Source organism: Megalobrama amblycephala, linkage group LG19, assembly GCF_018812025.1.
Source record: "Megalobrama amblycephala isolate DHTTF-2021 linkage group LG19, ASM1881202v1, whole genome shotgun sequence".
Classification (NCBI taxonomy): Eukaryota; Metazoa; Chordata; class Actinopteri; order Cypriniformes; family Xenocyprididae; genus Megalobrama; species Megalobrama amblycephala.
This window is the reverse complement of record NC_063062.1, coordinates 33151779-33169107: the sequence shown is the minus strand read 5'-3', so window position 1 is coordinate 33169107 and position 17329 is coordinate 33151779. Positions and strand designations below refer to the sequence as shown.

General features: G+C 43.1%; 1 protein-coding gene across 1 annotated transcript in view; it reads left to right on the top strand.

Moving 5' to 3' along the window:
* The window catches only part of LOC125253933 (piezo-type mechanosensitive ion channel component 2-like), an 80355-nt gene that overhangs the window by 46192 nt on the left and 16834 nt on the right, over window positions 1-17329 (top strand). The window contains exons 14-21 of the mRNA XM_048168191.1: window positions 6333-6514; window positions 11413-11561; window positions 11704-11871; window positions 12493-12534; window positions 12697-12729; window positions 13107-13204; window positions 15476-15639; window positions 15763-15939. Of these exons, the coding sequence (XP_048024148.1) occupies window positions 6333-6514; window positions 11413-11561; window positions 11704-11871; window positions 12493-12534; window positions 12697-12729; window positions 13107-13204; window positions 15476-15639; window positions 15763-15939 (1013 nt within the window). The remainder of the gene's footprint in view (window positions 1-6332; window positions 6515-11412; window positions 11562-11703; window positions 11872-12492; window positions 12535-12696; window positions 12730-13106; window positions 13205-15475; window positions 15640-15762; window positions 15940-17329) is intronic.

Below are 17329 nucleotides of genomic sequence, written 5' to 3'. Positions count from 1 at the left end.
ATAAATACTTAACTGGATTGCTTCTACTTCAGTCTCCGTGTCTCTGTTGTAACAGAAGACCGGACCATAACAACTTCACAGTATGAGCACCAACGACCCGTTTCAAGAGCTCGTGGACACGCTGCGCCGAGCACTCACACCACAGCTATCGTCATCTTCCTCCAGCAACGCTTCCACTCCAGCACCAGCCAGCACCGCTTCCTCACCAGCATTCACCGCCAGTCCCATGGCCAAACCGGCGCCCTACTCTGGATCGGCGGAGGAATGCAGCGGATTCCTTCTCCAATGCGAACTGGTCCTGGAGATGCAGCCGCAATTCTACACCACCGACACGGCTAAAATAGCGTTCATCATCTCGCAATTGCAAGGTAAGGCCCTGCAATGGGCAGACTCTCTGTGGACTCAAAAAGGCCCTGTGGTCAGATCATACTCGGCGTTCGTCTCTCACTTCCGGGAGGTCTTCGGGAGACCTCTGACGGATTCATCGACTGGTGAGAAACTCTACAATCTAAAACAACGTAATCTCTCTGTTAACGAATATGCCTTGCAGTTCCGAACGCTAGCCGCCACCAGCGGATGGAATGAACAAGCTCTCATCACATCATTCCGTCAGGGGTTGGAACCCAATATGCGGCTGCATCTCGCTGCATACGAGGACTCCATTGGACTTGAACGCTTTATCCAACTCGCCATCCGCGTGGGGTCCCGTATGCAGTCGTGTCTCCTAGAGCACCAGGGCCAGTCAACCATCACCAATCTCCTCCGTCGGTCCGAACCCGTCAGCCCTCCAGAACCAGCCACCGAACCCATGCAGATTGATCATTCTCGCCTCACCACAAATGAAAGACAAAGAAGGCTGACCCTGAACTTATGTTTATATTGTGGATTACCGGGGCATGTCATCTCCACATGCCCAACCCGTCCTCCTCGGCCCGTGGTGAGTGCAATTTTTCCCTCTATCCAAAAAATGAAACCACTCACTACTGTTGTAATCCTTACTGCTGCAAACACCTCTGTTCCAGTGGTGGCGCTCCTCGACTCAGGGTCAGCAGGAAATTTCATCTCTGGTGCCCTCTGCCGACAACTCAACCTCAAAGTCTCCCCGTCTCCGACTAGCTATCAAATCCACTCCATCACGGGCAAACCCCTGAGCCGTAAGAACATCCGTCATTATGTGGGACCTCTTCAACTCTGTGTCGGCATCCTGCACTCTGAGAAGGTACATCTGCTGGTTCTGGAGGAATCCACCGCTGACGTGGTTCTAGGGCGCCCGTGGCTAGAACAACACAATCCCACCATCTCTTGGCGCACGGGCGAAGTCCTGAAGTGGGGCGATCACTGCTTTCCCGACTGTTTCCCAGCGCTTCCTGTTCCAAAGTCTCCACTCTCCAAGTCTCTCTCCATGAACGCCACCTCTATCGAAAGTCCTGTCGAGAAACGCTCCGTGGATGTCCCCCCGGACTACGCCCCCTTCAGTGACGTTTTCTGCCCGCAGCGCGCCTCCAAACTTCCTCCACACCGGCCATGGGACTGTGCCATCGATCTGCTACCGGGTGAACCAGTGCCTAGGGGACGTATCTACCCCCTATCACTACCGGAGGAGAAGGCCATGGAGGAATACATCAAAGAGGCACTCGAACAGGGATACATCCGCCCGTCTACTTCCCCTGCTGCTTCAAGCTTCTTTTTCGTGGCAAAGAAGGACGGAGGCTTGAGGCCCTGCATCGACTACCGTGCCCTCAACAAAATCACCGTCAAATTCCGCTACCCACTTCCCCTCGTCCCAGCGGCCCTGGAACATCTCCGCGGTGCCACTGTGTTCACTAAGTTGGACCTCCGCAGCGCGTACAACCTCATCCGGATACGTGAGGGGGACGAGTGGAAGACCGCCTTTGTCACGCCCACCGGACACTACGAATATCTCGTCATGCCGTATGGCCTGGTCAACGCCCCCTCCGTATTCCAGGATTTCATTCACGAGGTGCTCCGGGAGTTTCTCCACAAGTTCGTTCTGGTATATATTGATGACATCCTCATCTACTCCCGGAGCTTGGCCGAACATCGCCACCACGTTGCGGAGGTCCTTCAACGCTTACGGCAGTTTCACCTCTTCCTAAAAGCTGAAAAGTGCTCCTTTCACCAGCCCTCCGTCCAGTTTCTGGGATACATCATAGATCACAGTGGCATCCGGATGGACGAGGGGAAGGTCACCGCTATCCAGTCCTGGCCCACTCCATCAACTATCAAAGAGCTCCAACGATTCCTAGGTTTCTCCAACTTCTACCGCAGATTTATCAAGAATTACAGTACCATCGTCAGTCCACTCACCAACTTACTCCGTAACCAGCCCAAGTCTCTGTCCTGGTCCCAACTTGCCACCAACGCCTTCGAGTCCCTGAAAAGAGCCTTCACCACCGCTCCCCTCCTCGTCCACCCTAACCCGGATCTACCATTCATCGTGGAAGTGGATGCCTCCACCACCGGAGTGGGAGCGGTCCTTTCACAGCAGCAGGGGACGCCAAGTAGACTCCATCCATGCGCCTTCTTCTCCCGCAAGCTCAACCCGGCGGAGGTCAATTATGACATCGGTGACCGCGAACTCCTGGCCGTCAAGCTTGCCCTCGAGGAGTGGAGGCATTGGTTGGAGGGGGCTACTCATCCGTTTCAAGTTCTCACTGACCATAAAAACCTTGAATATCTGAAGGCTGCCAAAAGACTCAACCCTCGCCAAGCTCGCTGGGCCATGTTTTTCTCGAGATTCAATTTCTCCATCTCTTACCGCCCTGGTTCTAAGAATACTAAAGCTGACGCTCTGTCTCGTCTCCATTCCCCTGAGAAAAAGCCCGAAGAGCCTGAAAAGATCCTGCCGGAGTCCATCTTCGTGAACCCCATCCAGTGGTCCGAAGAAACCATTCCCTCCTCCAATGCCTCCACACGCACTCCGCCGGGTTGCCCCCAAGGCTTGCAATACGTCACACGGGCACGTCGCACTCCACTCCTGCACAATACCCACTCATCACTTGGCACTGGTCACCCGGGGGTCAATGAGACCCTCTCGTTGCTCAAACAACGCTTCTGGTGGCCCAACATGGCCAACGACGTCAGAAGGTACGTGCAGGGCTGCAGGGAGTGCGCCATCTCCAAAAGTCCACGCCATCTTCCCACCGGCAAGCTACTTCCTCTGCCCGTTCCTGAGCGACCCTGGTCACACCTGGGAGTGGACTTCGTCACCGATCTCCCTGAGTCTGACGGTCACACGTGCATCCTGGTGGTGGTAGACCGCTTCTCTAAGTCCTGCCGTTTGATACCCCTGGAGGGTCTACCTACCGCTATGGCCACTGCAGAGATGCTATTCAACCATGTTTTTCGCTATTATGGAATACCTGAAGATATAGTCTCCGACAGAGGACCCCAATTCGTTTCCCACGTCTGGAAGGCCTTCTTCTCCCTCCTGGGTGTGACCGTCAGCCTGTCATCTGGATACCATCCTCAGTCGAACGGGCAGACGGAAAGGAAGATCCAGGAGATTGGCCGCTTCCTGCGTACCTTCTGTCACGGCCACCAGAACTCCTGGAACCAGTATCTGGGTTGGGCCGAGTACGCACAGAACTCCCTCCGTCAAGCCACAACTGGACTAACACCTTTCCAGTGCGTACTCGGCTACCAACCCCCGCTGTTCCCCTGGGATGGGGAACCCTCCAACGTCCCTGCAGTCGACTACTGGTTCCGGGAGAGCGAGAGGGTATGGGACTCAGCTCACCACCAACTGCAGAGAGCCCTGCGCAGACGCAAGAGGACAGCCGACCTTCGGCGCTCCGACGCTCCAGTCTATCAACCGGGGCAGAAGGTCTGGCTGTCCACCAGGGACATCAGGATGCGTCTGCCCTGCAAGAAGCTGAGTCCCCGCTTCATTGGCCCGTTCACCATCCTTCGGCAGATCAACCCCGTCACTTACCGTCTCCAACTCCCTGCACAGTATAGTAGAATTCATCCTACTTTCCACGTTTCTCTGCTAAAACCTCACCACCCTTCTGTTGTTCCCTCCACAGAACCTGACGTGGCAGCCGCCGAGCCCCCCCTTCCACTCATCCTGGAGGACGGCACAGCTTACGTGGTTCATGAGATCCTGGATTCCCGGCGCCGTGGTGGTCAGCTCGAATACCTCGTTGACTGGGAAGGTTATGGCCCCGAGGAACGCTCATGGGTGCCCAAGAATGATATCCTTGATCCTATCCTATTACAGAACTTCCACGTCAACCACCCGGACAGACCTGCCCCACGACCCAGAGGACGACCACCACGGCGTCGAGGTCCGCGGCCCTCAGGAGCGGGCCGTGGGAGGGGGGGTACTGTCACAGACACGTCAGGTTCCACCTCACTGCAGTACCCACGCACTCAATCACCAGCCTTCTAATCACCGCCACCTGCACGTCATTAACTCTGCAATCACCAGCACCATAAAGCCACCACACTCACACACACTCACTGTCCGGTCTCGTTCGCACTACGACATATGTGTGCTTACCTTAAGGACTCCCAAACGACTTACCTACCTGCTCCAGCGATCTCCTTCGTTTCCTGGTCTCCCCGTGTGCAAACCTACCTGTGTGTGTGAGTGTCTCCATCGTCTCCCTCCATTGCATCTCTCATCCAGCATCTGCAAGTTTAAAAGGACAGTATTATATCCCATTCATCTCTCATCACGCTATATCTGCTTGTTATCACTCTGTGCTCATCTTCTTGTGAATAAATACTTAACTGGATTGCTTCTACTTCAGTCTCCGTGTCTCTGTTGTAACAATATGGGCTAGGTGTGCATTAAAATCATGTAATGCACACCTAGGCCATATACAGTATTAATTAAAGTGGAGTGCTTTATACAGTACAGATTATTTCAAAGCAGCTTCACTGTAATAAACAGGAAGATACAGTAATGACGCAAACTTCAACTATGAGACAGGAGATCTGTCTTTAGGGCCTTTCGAATTGTCCTGGTCTTCACTGACATTCAGAGCTGTGTTGTGGTTGTCTCTGGGTGCAGGTCCAATATCTGGTCTGGATACTGACTGGATCTGGCTGACTATGATAAACTTGGGATAAGAATGAGACAGACAGACTAATATATGTGTAGATGCCATTCCTCTTTCGATGTAATAAGACAACATCAGGTTTTATGGGAAGCGATCCCAGTTCCAGTTGTTCAAATTAATGCAGCCTAGCCATAACCCCTCTTACCATTAGGGGCAGTCGTTGCCTAATGTTTAGACAGTCAGACTGGAAACCCGAAGGTTGGATTCTCAATACTGACAGGAAATGACTGAGGTGCCCTTTGAGCAAGGCACCTACCCTCGAATTGGATCAGATCACAAGTTGACAAGGGAGACACATACCCGTTTACACTTGCTGTTTTAATCCATCTCTTTTGTCCACTTTCGACCACTTATGTCCTAAATTCTTCAAGGGGAGGGTCTATGGGTAAATGTATGGGCTTTTTCAGATCTTTTTATCTAATGGATGAAATAAGCGTGAAATTTACATATAAACGCGAAAGGAAATGACGGAAAAATATACAGAGGGAAGCAGCTTTTGTTTCTGCTTTGACAGCAGCAAGACCTCACCGAACGCTGTGAGTGCAGGTTAGAAATCAGGAATGGTGGGAGAACATTGGGCTCGGTACGTTTTTCATCTTCAAACCAAACTTAGGTCTTCAGCCAACAAAGTTTAAATCCCATTTGGCTAGCTCGCTTCCCATAATGTTTACTCATTAGGTCAGTAGGTGGAGAGTAGGTGGTGTTTTGTGGTTCTTTGAATGCATTCAACCACATATGCCTCTACACTACAAAAGCAATCCGGTAGAATGCATTTCCGACAACCTCTGGAAGTGGTCGAAAATGGACAAGCTCAAAACTTTCTAGACCCCGTTTACACCTGTATTTAGCATCTTAATACAAGGTGTAAACAGGGTCTTAGACTTACAGCCTGTAATTTACAGTCTTTTAATTCTCATAATTCTTATTAATTATTTCAATTTCAGTTGATGTCAAGTTATAGAAAAATGCTGCTGTTTCTAAGACTAAAAAGGAGAGTAGATTACTATGACTTTTCTTCAAACAATATCCAAACCAATTTTAATGCGTTGTGTAATTGGGTACAGCATGGTGAACATTTATATATCTTTTGGCTACCATATTTTGCTTTCCTGATGGGTTAGCAACAGTTGAGGACACAGTGTGGAGGTTTCATCTAGGTCCTTCATGCTCATGTTTGAAAATATAATGTCTCACTTGCAAAATAATTCATATATTGTGGAAATGTGTGTGTTTCTATTACAGGTGACAACAATCAAACCTCTCAAATGATGACTGTGTTTGGAGCATTAGTAAAAGGCATTTTGGTGAAGTACTGGATCTTCTGCTGTTGCTTCATGTTCTTCTTTGTCAGTTTTTCTGACAAAGTGGCAGTCTACAAAATTCTCTATATCTGCTTATTCCTTTTCGGTGTGGTTCTGTACGAGGTGAGTTAACACCATGTGTCAACCTTTTCAGAGCCATATAGCCATGTGAAAAAGAAAGTACAACCTCTTTTAATTCTATGGTTTTACATATTAGGACATAATAAAAATCATTACCCCCCTAAAATTAGGTGAATACAACCTCAGATGAACAACAACACATGACATATTACACTGTATCATTTACTTAAGAAAAACTATGCCAAAATTGAAAAGCCATAGGTCACAAACTAAGTACACTCTTACTGCTTTCATATAAATTAAGAGGGTAAGCAGCAGTCAGGTGCTGTTAATCAAATGCGTTTGATAAACGGACCATCAGCAAGCGTGACCAACTCTATAAAAGCTGAAGTTCTGGCAGCTTGCTGGTCTGGAGCATTCAGGTGTGTTAACACAATGCCACAGAGGAAAGACATCAGCAATGATCTTAGAGAAACAGTCGTTGCAGTCATCAATCTGGAAAGGGTTATACAGCCATTTTTCAAACAATTTGAAGTCCACCATTCTACAGTGAGAAAGTTTTTCACAAGTGGAAGACATTCAAGACAATTGCCAATCTTTCCAGGAGTGGACGTCCCAGCAAATTCACCCCAAGGTCAGACCGTGGAATGCTCTGAGAAAATCGCAAAACACCCAAGAGCTATATCTCAGACTCTACAGGCCTCAGTTAGCATGTTAAATTTTAAAGTTCATGGCAGTTCAATTAGAAAAAGACTGGACAAGTATAGCATGTTTGGAAGGGTTGCCAGGAGAAAACCTCTTCTCTCTAAAAAGAACATGGCAGCACGGCTCAATGAACTGAAGCAACGTTGTGAAGAATAGTGGGCCAAAATTCCTCCATAACGATGTAAGAGACTGATAAAATCATAAAGACAATGATTAATTCAAGTTATTGCTTCTAAAGCTGGTTCTACAAGCTATTGAATCATAGAGTGTACTTAGTTTTTCAAACATGGCTTCTCCATTTTTTTCCTGTATTTTTGTTAAATAGTTAATCTGAGGTTGTATTTATCTATTTTTAAGACCAGATGAAACATATGCTAAAGACCAGCTAAAGACCAGATGAACATATTAGCACATGGACCCCATGAACAAATGTTGTGGAACCCCATTTGACTACAAATATACTCCGCATCCAGGCTAGGGATATGTGCATTTTTGCACTTTGACCACACAAGTGATCTTCACTAAAAGATCACTATTTTATTTACAGAGTTACGCGCGATCGCTGAAAGTGAAAGTAAACGCGAGCGCGCATTCAAACGCGATTTCAATACCCCGCATTTTGAAAGCGGCTCCCTGATGAATGCAAATATCTCTCAATATGAAAGCTATCTTAGGCTGGGCAGTGTAGTTGTAACCATCTCTTAGCTCTCTATCAAAGAAAAAGTTGGTCTTATTTGCACTTTGAATATTGAGAGAGTGCGATTATGGTTGCACTTAATGTAAAGTGTTACCATGAAAACGAATAACAGTTTTCTCTTAATCTTATTAAGCACAAACAATAAGGTTTCAGTTGTTAACATAAGTTAATGCACTGTAAACTATGAACTAACAATGAATGACTATTTTTATTAACTAACATAAACAAAGATTAATAAATACTGTAGCAAATATATTGCTCATTGTTAGTTGATGTTGGTTAATACATTAATGTTAAAAAATGAGACCTTATTGTAAAGTGTTAACATTTTTATTTATACTGTTTTTATTTCTATGATCAGTTTGTGGAAAGGAGTTCAGTTAGGAGGTCAAAAGTTGTAGAAGCTCATAAATCATGTACAGTAAGATCTGAAGAGACTGAAATCATACAGGAGAGAAGTCAGTCAGTTGAGTTAGTGGAAAACCTTTTACAATACTTGAGTATTGTTGTCTTTTACTGCATATGATAATTCATACTCAGAAAGTAGAACTGAAATGACATTCATTACAAGATGATTAGTTAAAACATTTCAAATACACCTGCAGAATATTTTTTTCTAGTCATGTATTTCACCATTGAGGATTTCTTAAAAATAGTGTGTAAAAATCTTGTCTCGTCTCGTCTCGTGAACTCAGTCTCGAGTCTCGTCTCGTCTCGTGAGATACCCGTCTCGTCACACCCCTATAGTCTACATAATATATATACATAAACATACTCTACATGGCTCTGGGGGGTTAATAAAGGCCTTCTGAAGCGAATCGATGTGTTTGTGTAAGAAAAATATCAATTTTTAACAAGTTAGGAAGTAAAATATCTAGCTTCTGCCAGACCACCTTCAGTATTCAAGTTACAAAGAAAGTGTAAACTGGTGTTGCATCAGTTACACTTTTTCCATAAGTTTAATACAGAAGGCGTAGGACGTAAGCTTTTTGAACTGCAAGAGTTTTACACTTTCTTCGTAAGTAGGATATGGAAGGCGGTCTTGCAGAAGCTAGATTACTTCATAACTTGTTAAATATGGATATTTTTTTGTACACAAATGCATCGCTTCGCTTAACATAACGATTTTAAGTTGAATATTAAAAAAAATTATAAATACACATCTAAATGAAATGACTGAACAAAATATGAATAAAAGAAGTAATGTTGGAAAGACTGGGAAAAATAGGGATAAACTCATAAAAATCTGTCAGTGACTTGCTGATGTGCACAAAAACCAGCCATGTATTGGGCATTTTTTGGTTGGCCATCATGTGGTCCCATGCCATCTCCTCCTCCTCCTCCACCACCTCTTCATCTTCCTCCCTGTTAAGTAAGGGCACTCTCATCTGCACCTCAATGTTGTGCAACATAGCCGTTACTATTATTACTGCACAGCACTTTTGTGGAGAAAAGAGAAGACCACTGCTGGACTGGTGAATAGCCTGAAAGCACAGCTTCCACCTCCCTATTGTGTGTTCCACAATACTACGTGCTACACGGTGTGCTTCGTTGAAATCAGTGTCCCTGTTATTCATAGGATTAGCCTCAGGGGTGAAGAGATATTGCCTCAGTGGGTAACCACTGTCCCCAAGCAGCCTCCATAGAAGTGTAAGGATCGGGATCAAGGTACCATGGATCACTCCGATGACCTGTGGGATGTGATGATACGTTAAAAAAATACTGTTGTATTTCTGTGATGTCCTGTCTTGATGCTGGAAATTTAATGTGTTCCGCAGCAAGTGGAAGTAATGCATTGGGGACCGCTTGAACTGCTCTTGACACTGATGCCTTACTTAGTCCAAGCCCATCACCAAGTACCTGGAGAAAACTGCCTGTTGCATAAAATCTCAAGGTGGCTAAGAGTTGGACTTCAGGGGACAAGGCAAATTTTCTCCTGGTGGCACACATCAGCAGAGGTCCAATGCTATTCATCAGTTGGGCTATTTGTCCCCTTGGCAGACAATATCTCCCAATTATAGCCATGCCATCAAGGATATCCCAGGGTTTTGATGCTGTCTGATGATGGCATTTAAAGTCACCAATCTACTTTGTGATCATCTCTGTCTTTGTCTTTCTCTGAGTTGTATTACTTTGGGTTATTCAGATCCCTAGGACCTGCAAAAGACATTGTACATTGGAATGACTCATAACTACAAATAGAAAACATTTCACATTGCACAAGAAATGACAGAAACTTAATCAATTCCCACTGAACAATAATCACATTACCTGACTCTTCTGGCAAGATAATTGGCACAGCCTTGCAAACTTCATCTCCTCTAGTGCAAGTCTCCTCTCTTCTAAGGCCAGCTTGGCCTTCTTGAGCTCAATTAGCTGCTGTTGAAAATTGTCATCCCTCTCATTGGCTTCTTTAAGGCATTCTCTAATGTCTTTCAAGATATCTAGTATCTCCCTCTCCAGCTGAAATAAGTCCTGACTACAAGTTCACACATTATCAAACTGCTGAGGTGTTGTGTCTGCAGTCTGGACAATTGAAGATGAAGGCTGAGGCCTGGGAGGGTTGTTTGGAGGACTAGGAGATGATAGGTGCTGGGAGATGGCAGGTGAAACTGATAGTTCCTCTGAACATGAAGGACCTGGCTCAGGCTCAGGCTCAGGTTGAGTTACCCCTACTCCTCCATGGATGTCAATACCAAGTATTGTGGCAAGTATTGACAAGGCCTTCTCTTCCTCTGCTGTGTGAAGGGGGGGGGACTCATTGATCACACCACCTGTTTTATTAATTGGAGTCCTCTGCAGTGCCCTCTTCCGTTCTGCCAGACTTGCAAAATCCTTCTTGTGGACCTCCTTGCCTGATCTTTTAACCACCCTGGTTGCTGTTAATTTGGTACCAATGTCCTCCCAGATGTTTTTTTGTTTCTCCTTATTTTTATGGTGTCCTTTAAATCTGGTGAAAATAACATCTTTATTCTGCTCCACCTCCTCTAGAAGGACATCTGTTTCATCTTTTTGAAAGGTATCTTTTTTTTTTTTTTTCAGCCATTTTGTCAGTGCCTCAGCCTGTAGGTAGTTGCTTTATATAGGCATGTCTTGATTGCTAATCCACATCAGATGACGGTTATTAGGTGAAACATTCAGGATACTGTTCCATATAAGATTATATTTCAGCACGTCACAAATGGACAGAAACTCTTAACTAGCGTGTGTTCATGTTAAGTGCATTTTTTGTTCATAACCTTGCACATAGAGAGTGCTCTTACTAGCTAAGATACATCATTATTGGGAAACCCAGCCTTGGCCATTCTAACGAGCAAACTCACTTTCAAATTTGACTGGAATTTTCACATTTTGAAAATGGAATGCTCACTTTTCACCATCCAATCATTTCCAGATGCATAAAATAAAGTCCCTACATATTTTTTGTTGGTTAGTTTTGTTCTCTCATTGAATTTAATTATGGAAATGTCACATTACCTAAGTAAAATGGGTTGTGAATTATGTTTAACTTGAAAATTGATGTAACTGTTTTGTCCAGGTGCATTATCAAGTATGGAGAAGTCAATTGAAGTATTTCTGGGTGGTTGTGGTTGGATATTCAATGCTAGTTTTGATCCTGATCTACGTGTATCAGTTTAAAAGTGTCTGTAAACTGTTCCAACAGATTTTAGGCATAACAGAGGAAAGGTAAGTACTGCTATGAAGATAATTTCTTATTCATTTTTGGTGGCATTTTTGCCCCAAAGCCCTGTTAATGTTCATAAATTAGTTTATTGATAGCATGTACATATGATTATGAGACATGAAATCTGTGTGTTCGCTCTGTCAGGTTGCGAGACCTTGGGCTGGAACAGTTTGACACCGTTGAACTATTTGCACGAATCTTACGGCCAGCCTTCTTCCTTCTGGCCTGCATTCTTCAGCTGCATTATTTCAACTGTGACTTCCTCTCTTTAACTGATCTTCAGACAGTTTCGACAAAGAACAGAACAAACAGGTGTGTCAAAATACGCAGACACACATTGCACATTTGTCTTTTGGACTCAAAGTAATTAGAACTCAATAAATAAAGTTTGTGTGGAATTTATATTCTGATTTTATATATATATATATATATATATATATATATATATATATATATACCAGCATCAGAATAAAAATCTAACACCATCAGAATAAAAACTCCACACAGACCCCTGCATACTCCATAGCTTCCATTCAAATATTTCTTTTAATTTTATCTTCATTTTCCTGTCAACCAGTTGCATCAGCACTGAACTGAACAAACAGCCTCTTGTGTCTAATGCTCATTCACCTGCCTTTTACACTGAAAAACTGTATTCTTAGGAAATAGTTTTACAATTTTCCAAATAAAACAAAATGAATTTACTTGAAGCAACATTGCCCAAGATTTGAAGACTAGTCTTTGGGAAAAAAATGTGTATATGTATCTTTAATTTTAGTGTATTTTGCATTACTGCATTGGCACTGTCTTGTACTGCTGATTTTTTCCACTTGTTGAAACTGCCAGTGCAGTAAGACAAAATCAAGACACTTCTATCAATGATACATTCTTTGAAATAAAATTATATCTTATGATATTGATATATAATTTCAGAGAAGAAGATCTGAAGGAAACACTGAGGGGGATTTTTGATATGTGAGTATTTCACCTCTTGCAGCAGCTTTAAATTGTTCTTTTTTTACTTCATTAAAAATGATTGCTCATAAAGTTATTCCTCATCCTTCCTCTCCAAAGCACCCTCATATGTTGAGTGTTATAAGAACTACAAACTCTGACTTTGTTTTTTATTTACTGCAGGATAAAGAAAAACACTGAGAAACTCAAAAAATGGTGAGTGAGCTTCTTTCAGGTTTGCAGGACTTCAAGTGAGAGTTTATTAGAGAGCTATTCAAGTCACAGAAACTGACAGTGCTTTAAAGACACTTGCAGCACATTACAGGTTGCTTTATGTTACTATCTCCCCCTTCACCTTCCAGAATGTATTGTTTTTCCAAAAACATTTTGACCCAGGTGCACTTTCTCTTTTAACAACAGTAAATGGGGTTAGAAAATGCCAAGTGGCGCTGTACCACATTTTCTGTTCCCATATGAATAAATCAAGCAACTGCTTGTAATTGAACTGCATTGTTTCAAAATCACAACTCATTTCACCAGAGAGGTATACATGATTCTGTCTTTAGTATAGTGTGTTCTTTTCTCCATTAAAGGCTGAAGGAAGGGCAGCTCCGTGGAAAATCTGGTGATCAAATGAATATTTCATCTTCCTCCTTGGACAAACATCAAGAAATAGAATTAGATGATGATGGTAAGTACAATTCCTACCTGAACAATTTGGTTAAAAAATAACCACACATGTAATCCATGCAACACATTCTGTCTGAGAAAGCTATCATTTACTGGAAATCTTCTGCATTTTTTCCCTCCAACAACACTCAAATAATGTGTTCGATGAGCACAATTAGTGTGGAAAATTTTGTAGAGAGTATAATTCAAACAAATGTGCATTCAAACAAATGATGTTTTGCGAATCAAATTGAACTAATTGAAGTTCTTTTTTAACAGAAACATTATTGAAGTAAAGCTATGCACAAAGAAGACTGGGAGTGTAAAACCAAAATAGTCTTTATTTAAAACACACACACACACAAATTAAACTTACAGGAGATTGCTGGAGAATAAATAGTAGAAACAAGAAAACCACTAGCCATACAAAATGCAAACTAGAACCCACCAGGAGCGACTAAAACTGCCTTCACATGCTATCAGAATTATCGTAAATAGGAGAAATAAACGCATTCTCAAGTCCACTGAGAAGCTCTGGAATAATTTTCATACCCAAGTTCCCGAGTTGGGCAGGTCATGAACTTTAGTGAATGTGTATATGGTTGTCAGTAATTGGGATGTTAAATGTTATTTTGTTTATAATAAGATTTTGCCAATAAATAGGCAAGAGTAAACCCGGTGTCCTGCATGATTCCTGCTCTTTCCAACAACAAAGCACTTGAATCGTAATCACGGCGAATTTCCGATAGCACAGGAAGGCAGCATTAATACACAGTGCTAAGAAAGGAAATTACATGAGACACAGGTGAAAGGAATCAATAACAAGGGAAACCAAATCAGTAACTATGACGACAAAAAAGAAAAAATATTATTCATCTATTGCACAAAAGCAACAAGAACAACTAAAATAAAATAAAAAGAATTACAGGCGCAAGCATAGGCAGAGTGTTTGTAAAGCTGGGCAAGGCTTAGCTTTCCCCTGCCTGCTGTTGCTTGTGATTGCTTTTAGAGGGATCAGTTTCCTCCGTAATAATAGCTTATTGGCGAAACAGATTTGGCAAGAGATTCAGTGCGTATCTGTGTTTGTGCTCTGGAGAGCATCAAAGGTTTCTTTTTATAACATGTTTTTGCAGCATTGAAGCCAATCCCAAGCATATCTGTTGATTTCTTGAACGCAGTGGCCAATCAGATGTGTTTAAGTTAGAGTCCACTCACTGGTCAAAATGCAGGCGTTTTTGTTCAGTTCTAAGTTCTGAATGCTTGCGAATCCTCTCATTATCACAAATGAAGTGTAGAAACAATGTAAATAAATAATTTATTCTGCAGTGTTAACAGCTTCTGATTATAATGGAACTTTATCAGAGTGCGATTACCTAAAATGAGTAACAGCTTTTTTGTGATTATAAAAGGGAACGCTCTTTGCAGACTTTCTGCCATGCCAAATCACGCATTCAGTAGCCTTTGCTTTCTGGGAGCATTTATGCTGGGATGTGTGAACTGTGGCTAGGCGACACGTAACTTGAAATTATTTTCATTGATGCACTGAAAAAATTGGTAAACTTTTACCTGCAGGCTTTTGCATGATTTTGCAAAACATGAATGATGCTGGTGGGAGCGGGAGAAGGTAACATATTTTTGCAGGAGCAGGACTGAAAAATCTGTCCTGCGCAGGGATCTAGTGGGAACAAAGGAAACAGGAACAGAAATGCAGGAAAACATGGTAATACAAAATAAAAGTCCATAGAACAGAATATAAATCTGACAATAACATTAGATTTACAAAGTAACTGCTACAGACTAACATTAGCACATATAAGCTACTAGTCAACAATAGCACATAAACTTTAACTTTATTTATGTAATGTATGGAATGCAAATTTGCAAATGTGAAGATATCTGTCAGAGAACTGACATTAGTACATTGCTCACTGAATAAAACTCTATACACCACAGTCGTCAACCTTCAGCACAATGGTAACAACAAAAATGCAAACATAACTGAACATTAAGCATTAAAAGTCTTTCCATTTACACAAAAACACATAAAATAATACTTATATAAATTTCTCCTGATCCAGTCCTATGAAATCCTCTATCCAGTTTTAGTTGTCTAAAGAAAAAAAAATTGCACACTGAAAAGGATTAGGAGTAATGAAATTAATTTGTGTATTAATTGGGTGTAATGAAATTAAGTAAACTGAACAAGCAGAGGGAAAAATCCACAAGACAGGTACAAGAAAAAATTATGTAATGCAGTATATTGAAATAAGCAGAATGTGTGCATGTATTGTAGTGGATGCAGTGAACCAGTGGTTGGTGGTGGTGGACAGGGTGCATGAGTTGATCCTGCGTGCTGTTCTGTTGTTATGGAGATGTCAGGAGCTGTGCTGGAGAATACTGGAGCTTCACAGCTTCAAAGTAGTCTCAACAGGCATCATCTGGGTTTGCGTGCAGGAGGTAAGACATAAACCAGTGTACATCCTACACAAACCTCACGTTAGATTAGCTGGACATGTCAGTCAACTTTGACTAGCACCTAAATGCTGTTACACACACTCTTACATGCTATGTGTATTTCAGGTATCGCTGATGAACTTTGTGTTTTTGGTGTTGTGGACATTTGCTCTGCCATATCCAAAACTGAGGCCTTTGGCCTTCAATGTATCTTCTGTTTGGGCCTGTGTGATGGTTGTGTGTAAAATGATGTACCAGCTAAAAAGTATCAAACCTTCCGAGTATTCTTCAAACTGCACTGCTGTAAGTATTAATTATGTGAATGCTGCATTAGGAACAAAATTTTACTATTATATTACTAATGCACCAGCTATTCTTATATACATGCACACACACGCAGTGTTTCCTATTCATTTCTTAGACCGTAGCGGCCCACCATAGTCTATTCTGTCTTGCTACAGTTTCATGATGAACCGAAAATCAAAAAAAAAATGGTGATATTTAAATTCGGCTTTACACGCATACATATGCACTTGGTTACCACAGAAACTTGTGCATGTCAATGAGGTTTGTTTGACGCACACACAAGCTTCCATGTTTAACACCTGGAGACTACATAGTTCTGCTGGGTAACTTAAACACTTATGTTGGGGATGATGGAGAAACCTAGAATGGGTTGATTGGGAGGAACGGCCTCCCTGATCTTAACCCAAGTGGTGTTCTGTTATTGGACTTCTGTGTTTGTCTTGAATTGGCCATAGCGAACACCATGTTTGAACATAAAGTGATTCATAAGTGTACTTGGTACCAGACTACCTTAGGCCACTACAGCAGCAACCCAAGGACATGCTGGTGGACACTGGGTGTGAGGGAGCCCGTCAAGCGGAAGGAGGCCTTTTGGATTTGGTTAAACTGTATTGTGAGGAAAGCACTCAGGTATGGGGGGAGATCGGGGAAGCCATGGAGAAGGACTTTAGATGAGCTTCAAAGAGGTTCTAGAAAACCATCAAATGGCTTAGGTGGGAAAAGCATGGGTTGATTCAGGCTGTGGTAAGTCAGGACGGGGACTTGATGACCTCACCTGGTGATGTAGTCTGGAGATGGAAGCAACACTTTGAGGATCTTCTGAACCCAGAGGACATGCCTTCACAAGTTGAGGCAGGGTTGGAAGACTCAGGGGAACCCTGGCCGATTTTCCTGGCAGAAGTCTCTGAGGTAGTTAAAAAGCTCAGAATTGGCAAGGCGCTGGGGGATGCTGAGATGCTGAAGGCCCTGGATGTAGTCAGGCTGTCTTGGTTGACACGCCTGTTCAACATCACATGGGAATCCAGGACATTGCCTGGCAATTGGCAGATGTGGATGTGGTGGTTTCATTTTTAAAAAAAAAAAAAAAAAAAAAAAGGGGGGGCCAGAGGGTATGCTCCAATTATGGAGGAATCACACTCCTCAGCTTGCATGGGAAAGTCAATGCAAGAGTGCTGGAAAAGAGAATCTGTTCAATTGTCGAAACTTGTTTGGAGGAATAACAATGCAGGTTTTGTCACGGACGTGGAAAAGTGGATCAGCTTTTTACCCTGACAAGAACTTCAAAGGGGGCATGAGAGTTTGCTTATCCAATCTACATGTGTTTTGTGGATTTGGAGAAGGTTTATGACCATGTTCCCGGGATCGCTTGTGGGGGGCGCTTCAGGAG